The 8420-nt window shown below is 49.0% G+C and overlaps 1 protein-coding gene across 1 annotated transcript; it reads left to right on the top strand.

Moving 5' to 3' along the window:
- Positions 1-3513: 3513 nt before the first annotated feature.
- Positions 3514-7912, top strand: LOC124674736 (glutamate receptor 3.4-like). The gene is made up of 4 exons (XM_047210787.1): positions 3514-4020; positions 4967-6628; positions 6711-7114; positions 7208-7912. The coding sequence occupies exons 1-4, from the start codon at positions 3762-3764 to the stop codon at positions 7667-7669; spliced, it is 2787 nt and encodes a 928-aa protein (XP_047066743.1). The 5' UTR covers positions 3514-3761; the 3' UTR covers positions 7670-7912.
- Positions 7913-8420: the final 508 nt, after the last annotated feature.

The following is an 8420-nucleotide window of genomic DNA, read 5'->3' as shown; positions in this document are numbered from 1 at the left end:
ACCTCCAAGTCTTAGAATATGGGTCATTACACGGTTCTCCAAAGGTGCTTGGGCCTAGTGCTCCAGATTTGAGACCGGTCGTTCCTTGATCAAATGCGGGGTGAGTGCATCATGTTTCTTCTTCTTTAAACAAATGTACACATAAAGTTCGTTATTCGAAATGGAGGCGTTAACTTGTGTCTCTGCATTGAATTGACTGATGTACACATCAAGCTATTATTAAACGAGGTCATCAACCAATGCAGAAGTCAGAGTTGTGCCCTCTTTATACAGAACAAATGAACTTTGTCTTTGTTCTTACAGAGAAGTTTGTGCAAAGTGCTTTGGGGCATCTCCATCAACCGATAGCAAATCCTCTTATCACAAATATATTATTAACAACTTCTTGCATTTTAAAATATGATTGTTCGAACCTGTATTTAATACCCTGTCCTCTGACTCTAGTTGTGTCAGTTAATTAGCATCACCACCTGCCCAATTAACTATCGCCTGAATTGTTTTCATCTAAACTAAGGGAAGTTTGCAAGTAGTTCTATTTTGGGGGAACAGGTAGTTAATTTGTGGCCGACAAATTTTTTCCACTTGACATACTGGCACAATGAACTAATTATCTAAGCACAACACGTGATACTCACACCGCTGTGATGATAAAATATTCAAGAAGACTGGCAGCTGTCAAAAGTAACATGTTAGTATGTTTTTTTTTTTCCGATTCATTACTCAAAATATTCAAGCATTACACCCAGCATTTGCATAACTAAGATGCACACAGCCGTTCGCATATCAAGTCTGAACAAACAAAAAATATAAAAGATCGATTGAAAGAGCCAAAGTAGACTATACTTCATTGACTTCAATCCTCCTAATATGCAGCCACCCATGTTGGGAAATAAACTCCTGGACCGTGTTCTTCAACCGTGTAGACACCTCCATAAAGTGGTATCGGTCCTCCAAGCGCTGAAGTGGCGATCATGAACGGAGCAAACCCGTACATCGGTAAATGACCTGCATGAGAGAAGAATTCTTGTCATTGAAAACCTTATCATTTCTACATAGTCATAGCGTTCATACAACAGCAATCGCGCCCACTCTGATAAGCGTTTTATACCTAGTATCTACCTATTTAGGCAATTGCCAAATATATTTATAACCCTACGAGGCGGGTATAAGGTAGAACCCGTCTGAATGATTGACCATATAGATCTAGCAAACCTATAGTTGAAAAAAGTGTTTAATTATCTCATCTTGATAACAGAAAACACATTTCTTACAACCGTGCCAGTTCCATTTAACAAGGTTATCTTTGGTTAAAATCACCCCACGACGAAGGTACCATGCAAAAACTTTCGTCTTCATGTTAGTATGTTACAAGACTGTGTTACTTAAACTCGGTTATGTTGTTGGTACTTTAATGTGTAAGAAAGAAGGATGAACATCAGAAAAGTTGGCGAAGTTATATTTATGCAAGATCATCCTAAATTAATATAACAGAAAGCAAACTAACAACTCATCAATAATATACATTGTTCTTTTGTTCATGATAACTGATTACTTTGTTCTTGTTCTCACTCAATTCTCAACTTGCTTCCCTGCTCCATAATATTACCCAAATATATTGAATGATTCTGTTAAGAGTACGCGATCTTTGTTGATGGAGAGACTGAGACCGGGAACCGTGCAAATTAATCATGACACAATTATATGTGACATCTTAATTTATTTTTGACAGGCATATCATATCCGACTGAAGAGAGACAAACACCACCAGATTACCGAAGTATACATAAAGATCACATGCCATTCTCTTCTCTTATCCTCCCCCCGGCAACCAAAAAAGAAAATAAGATTCATATCCTCCTCCTACCCACCAGTCACTGTGTGCTTTCATTGCCCATCTATCCACACTTTGTTCTGTTGTAGTGCTGGTACTACAATGTGTAAGATACAGTAAAAAAAACAATGTGTAAGGAAGAAGGATGAACATCAGGAAAGTTGGTGAAGTTGGACATTTATGTAAGAGCATCCTGAATTAATATACATTGTTCTTTTGTTCATGATAACTGATTTGTTCCTGTTCTCACTCAATTCTCAACCTGCTCTCCTGATCCATAATATCAGCCAAATATTGAATAATTCTGTTAGGAATACGCAATCTTTGTTGATGGAGAGACTGAGACCGGGAACCCTACAAATTAATCATGATAGAATCACATGTAGCATCTGAACTTATTTTTGACAGGCATGTCATATCCGACTGAAGAAAGACAAACACCACCAGATTTTCGTAGTATACATAAAGATCACATGCCGTTCTCTTCTCTTATCCTCCACCCGGAAACCAAAAAGAAAATCCATATCCTCCTACTACCCACCAGCCACTGTGTGCTTTCATTACCCATCTATCGATCGACACTTGCACTGCAGGTGTACCAGTCAGAAGATTGGCTCAGTTGACTTCCCATATCATTTTCTAATTATGTTCACGGTGCCATCTCCCAGCTACTACCCTGACGCCATCAGTACTAATTAGTAAAGTAACTTCATGTTGACCAAGTTGGTGATTGTCTTATGCACTGACAGCAAACAGATACAGCCTGCCTAACCCAACAAGGTGTGAAGATGACAAGTCTGGCATATGTAACGTCAGTTATTGTTTTGCACGAGTACATCGAAACATGAGACATTGGACGGCTAAAACAACCGGTTTCATGCACTAGTTGAGCTATTGGGGGCAGCAGAGCACATGCATCTCCATATCTATCTATCTAATCAATCTATGTATGTATGCATGTATGAGGCTACGGAGCATAGTATCTTGCTTGCGCAATCAACAAAGTGGAGCGGGCAGCTTTATTCGCCCAAGTGAAACGGCCCCAGAAAAGCCAAAGTGGTAATCACTAGCCTTTGTTCCCTGAGAAAGATGGCTCTGTATGCTTCCATGCCAAGCCACAGCCACAGCCATAGCCATGCCAAACCAGAGAGGCTCAATGACTAGTAGTTACTGTTCATGGGAACCGAAGTAGATAACTGCAATTGTTTGTTAAACCAAAGTAGTGCCCGATTCGTCATAATAGCTGTGCTGTAACAGTGGTTAGAATCATGCGTTGCACTGCTCATGTGATGTGAAACTGCTTTGTCAAAAAAAGGGTGATTGTGAAACTGTAGTGTGCATGCCTTTTATAGCAGATTGATTCTCGCTTGCAGTGGAGACGTACCGGTGAGTAGATTCGCCGTCGTTCTCCCAGCTCGCATCTCTGGTTGCGTGATTCGATCACCCGGCACGTTTTGCTCGAGATGGTTAAGGGAGCAGAGCAGTCAGCAGCATAGTAGTCCTGTGGCGTCCGGGGTCTCCGTCACTTCTCTTTTCTGTCTTTTGTTCTCCGTTGTGGAGACTGAAGGAAGAGTCGTCTCCATCAACTTTGCACTTGGTTGTGCCGAACTCGCCGTCCCAAGTATAGGAGGAGTAGTAGTCTGGTACTGTACGAGTCCATCTGAGCCGAGTGTTGCTCTACTTGTACTCGCCTCCGCACTGCCTTCCGCGCCACTGCTTTTCCCCGGCCGTCGAATCCTTTTCTTGCTGAGTTCCTCACCGGTCAGAATCACGTCGGTTTGTCATCTTGCTCCCCTGGATCCTCTCCACTCCGCTATTCGTTCTCTTGATCCCTTCCTATGGCTAGCTCGGGCGGAGCGCTTCTTGCCTTCGTCTTCCTCCTCCTCCGTTGATTCCTCTCCCAGGCGATAGCCGTCGGTGGTTCCTGAAGATGGCGAGCTCGGGCTCGGCTCTACTGCTCCGTGTCCTCTGCCTCTGCAGCGTCCTGCCGCTCGCCGTCCCTGCCAGGCCGGCCAACGTCACCATCGGCGCCCTCTTCACCTTCGACTCCGTCATCGGGAGCTCCGCCAGGGCCGCCATCGACCTCGCCGTCGCCGACGTCAACCGCGACGCCGCCGTCCTCAACGGCACGCACCTCACCGTCTTCGCGCAGGACACCAAGTGCAGCGGCTTCGTCGGCACCATCCAAGGTACCACCACCACCATTCTTCTACTCTTCCTCCTAGCTCCTACTCTCCTAGCAAACTGCGGTCAAGCGAGTAATTGTATGGCCTAACTGTGGTTACAAGTACGATCCATTTGCAAGTTGCAATATTGCGGCGAGTTATTGGCCTGTATGGTTCGACTTATTTATCTGTTTGTTGACTCTTGTGGAGGTGGATCCAGGATAGATTTCTGCACATGAGCATTGCGTGACCATTTCGGTCGCTCAAAATAATTCGTCATATTTTTTCTTCTTCTGACAAGCTAAACAGATTAGTCAGAGATTACATGTCCCGTGCTTTGTCATGGCAGTGTCACAATTCGACTTGATCACATTCCACATTTTCATTGTTTTCTTGACAAGCCATTTTTTTTTTGGGTTGTAACTATTTTTCGGTCAATTGAGAAATAATTTCATTTTGAGTCATGTGATAGATGATATCATGTTGCAATTGATGGCTACCATAAATCACAAAGAAAATATAACGGTTCAGATAATTTTTTAGTTGCATCTTCTTTTGCAACTAAAAAATCTTAGTTGCAAAGTAATTGAAAAAGTTCAGTCGCAGCCTAACTTACATCTTATATATATGAATCACGATGCAATCCAACGATGTAAAACTTAACTGAGCATGAATTTAGTTATCAGAACTATCAAATCCTATTTTCTTGACAAGCTAAACGGATCATCGCATTTTGTTTTGTGCCAATCTACCAGTATTGATTATTTAAACATGAAATACCAGTATTGATTTGGATTGAATAATGCTTCTCATTGGCAAATGCTACTCCCTTAACTTAGTTGCCAGTAATATAGATTATTTAGATATATTTTAATTTTAGATTTTAGATATATTCATATTAGTGTCAAGGAATATAATTGTGAGGGAGTACTCCAATCAATCAACCATGGAAGTTCTCGATGGTGTGCAGCGCTGCAGCTGATGGAGAAGGAGGTGGTGGCGGTGGTGGGCCCGCAGTCGTCGGGGATCGCCCACGTGGTGTCGCACGTCGTCAACGAGCTCCACGTCCCGCTGCTCTCCTTCGCCGCCACCGACCCGGCGCTCGCCTCCGCGCAGTACCCCTACTTCGTGCGCGCCATCCGCGGCGACGACTCCTCACAGATGGCCGCCGTCGCCGACATCGCAACCTACTACGGCTGGAGGGAGGTCACCGTCATCTACGTCGACAACGACTACGGCCGCGGCGGCGTCGACGCCCTCGGCGACGCGCTCGAGGCCAAGCGTGGCAAGGTGTCCTTCAAGGCGCCCCTCCCTCCCGACGCAGACGCCGCCGCCGTCGTCGACCTGCTCGTGCAGGTCAGCATGATGGAGTCCAGGGTGTGCGTCGTGCACGTCAACCCGGACTCCGGCCTCGCCATCTTCGCCGCCGCGCGGTCCCTCGGCATGATGGCGTCCGGCTACGTCTGGATCGCCACCGACTGGCTCGCCGCCGCCGTGGACTCGAAGCGGCCGTCCGATCATAGGATGATGAGCCTCATCCAGGGGGTGGTCACGCTCCGCCAGTACACCCCGGACTCCGCCGCTAAGAGGTCGCTCAAGTCGAGGTTCGCCGCCGGGCAGCTGAACCGGAGCGCGGCCGTGAACGCGTACGGGCTCTCTGCGTACGACGCCGTGTGGATGGCGGCGCGCGCCATCGACGAGTTCCTGGACGACGGGGGGGACGTCACCTTCTCGGCTGACCCGAGGCTGCAGCAGGAGGTGAACGGGAGCAGCACGCTGCGGCTGGACTCGCTCAGGGTGTTCGACCAGGGGGAGCTGCTGCTGCAGAAGGTGATGCTGGCCAACTTCACGGGCGTCACCGGCAACGTGCGGTTCTCCGCGGGCGGGAAGAGCCTTGTCGACCCCGCCTACGAGGTCCTCAACGTCGGCGGCACGGGCGTCCGGCGGGTCGGGTACTGGTCGAACCACTCGCGCCTGTCTGTCGCCGCGCCCGCGCCCACTCCAACTGTCAGAAACAACCGCAGCATTGATCAGCAGCGGCTGTACAGCGTGGTCTGGCCGGGGGAGACGACGTCGCCGCCGCGCGGGTGGGTGTTCCCGAACAACGGCCGGCTGCTGAGGATCGGCGTGCCGTACCGGACGACGTACAAGCAGTTCGTCTCCAAGGACAGCAGCCCCGACGGCGTTAGCGGGTACTGCATCGACGTGTTCAAGGCCGCCGTGGCGCTGCTGCCGTACCCTGTCCCCTTCTCCTTCATCCTCTTCGGCGACGGCGTCAAGAACCCCAGCTACGGCGACCTCGTCAACAAGGTGGCCGACAACTATTTCGACGCGGCGGTGGGCGACGTGTCCATCGTGACGAACCGGACGCGGGTGGTGGACTTCACGCAGCCGTACGTGGAGTCCGGGCTGGTGATCCTGTCGCCGGTGAAGCAGAAGAGCTCCAACGCATGGGCCTTCCTCAAGCCATTTACGCTGGGGATGTGGGCCGTCACCGGCGCATTTTTCCTCTTCGTCGGCAGCGTCATCTGGGTCCTCGAGCACCGCTTCAACCCCGAGTTCCGCGGATCCCCACGCCAGCAGCTCGTCACCATCTTCTATTTCGGCTTCTCCACCATGTTCTTCGCCCACAGTACGTGATATATAAGCTTCTTCTTCCACCCATCACATTCTCAACAAGCTTCGATTAACTAGCGACGCCGTTCAATCTGCAGGGGAGAACACTGTGAGCTCGCTGGGTCGTTTCGTGCTCCTCATCTGGCTGTTCGTGGTGCTGATCATCAACTCCAGCTACACGGCGAGCCTGACGTCGATCCTGACGGTGCAGCAGCTGTCGACGGGGATTCAGGGGCTGGACGGACTCCTCGCCAGTGCCGACCCCATCGGCTACCAGGTCGGATCCTTCGCCAAGAGCTACATGATGCAGGAGCTCAACGTGCCGGAGTCCCGACTCAAGGAGCTCAACATCGACCAGTATGCCAACAGCCTCAGGCTCGGCCCGCACAACGGTGGCGTCGCCGCCATCGTCGACGAGCTTCCCTACGTCGATCTCTTCCTCTCCACCAACTGCCAGTTCAAGACCGTCGGACAAGAATTCACCAAGAGCGGATGGGGATTCGTAAGCATCCAAATACTCTCTGCTTTCTGCATCCATAGCTCTGCTTTCTTCTTCGGACCCTTCTGATTCGGTCGATCGATTGACGCATAACAGGCGTTCCAGCGGGACTCGCCTCTGGCGGTGGACCTGTCGACGGCGATCCTGACACTGTCGGAGAACGGTGACTTGCAGCGGATCCACGATAAGTGGCTCAGCCCGGGGCAGTGCGCGTCGTCGACGGGCACCAACGTCGCCGTCGACAGACTGAACCTCAGCAGCTTCTGGGGCCTCTTCCTCATTTCCGGCATCGCGTGCTTCATCGCGCTGCTCGTCTTTTTCACCAGGATACTGTGCCAGTATGGCAAGTACAACCAGGGCGTCGACGAGGTGACGGACGAGGAGTCACCGGTGAGGCGACCGGAGCGGATAAGGAGCATCAGGGATCTGATGGCGTTCGTGGACATGAAGGAGGAAGAGGTCAAGAGGGCCATCAGGAGGAAGCCCAGCGACGACCGCCGGGATAGGTCCATCGCCAGCTCCGGCGGGGCTTCCTCCCTCTCCCCGTCCACGGTGTAGCCACCTGCTCTCTCCCGGTAGCCTAAATGGATTAACGGTGATGTTGATTACCCAAGCTGCGGCGCAAACGAAGTTTGGTGCAGCTGCTGAAACGATACTGTAATGTAATTGCTAATTAGGCAGTGTTGATATGCATACTCTTACAACATAGTACGTTGACTATGGTATAGGTAGATTAGATTTAGGGTTAACTCCTATTACAAGAATTGGATTTCTGCAGAAGGGGGCATTTTTTTTTTCGTTTTTCTTTTTGTGGACTCGCTAAGCGTTAGAGAGAAATCTCACTATCCGATCCATGCAACATTTTTTTCTTGAAATGCAACACCCTCGTACAAAAATTTGTTTTGTGCATGTGTACAACTTGTATAAAGAAGCTGCAATATTTCGAGCAAACCTTGGTAGCAGAAAAAAGTATGTAATAAATCCCCATTTTGGTTGCAGCAAAACTTTTTAAAAACTATTTGGAACACAAAGAACCAACAGATCCAACATATGCATCAACGACCCAACATTTCAAACATATTGCATGGGGGAAATCTCTTTGTCCCACATGCCAAGAAATCAATGCAACCTTTTACTCGTGGGTACACAACAAAAGCGATAGATAGTCGTGGTATTTCAAAAGACCATTGGCAATATTTAGAAATCTGGAAAATCACTGACCTCCACCATCGCCCATAGAGCCAACGTCATGCACCGATTCAACCTTACTAGCCACGAATCGCCATGATGCATGACAAGGGTAGCCATA

This window comes from Lolium rigidum, chromosome 7, assembly GCF_022539505.1.
Source record: "Lolium rigidum isolate FL_2022 chromosome 7, APGP_CSIRO_Lrig_0.1, whole genome shotgun sequence".
Classification (NCBI taxonomy): domain Eukaryota; kingdom Viridiplantae; phylum Streptophyta; class Magnoliopsida; order Poales; family Poaceae; genus Lolium; species Lolium rigidum.
The sequence above is the reverse complement of the archived record's forward strand: the minus strand, read 5'-3'. Positions and strand labels throughout refer to the sequence as shown.

What these genes read in the sequence shown, in the direction of transcription:
- LOC124674736 (XM_047210787.1), top strand. Translation starts at nt 3,762, where the DNA reads ATGGCGAGCTCGGGCTCGGCTCTACTGCTCCGTGTCCTCTGCCTCTGC. An exon ending in CTTCGTCGGCACCATCCAAG is followed by an intron (nt 4,021 to 4,966) that starts GTACCACCACCA and finishes GATGGTGTGCAG; the next exon opens with CGCTGCAGCTGATGGAGAAG. An exon ending in CACCATGTTCTTCGCCCACA is followed by an intron (nt 6,629 to 6,710) that starts GTACGTGATATA and finishes TTCAATCTGCAG; the next exon opens with GGGAGAACACTGTGAGCTCG.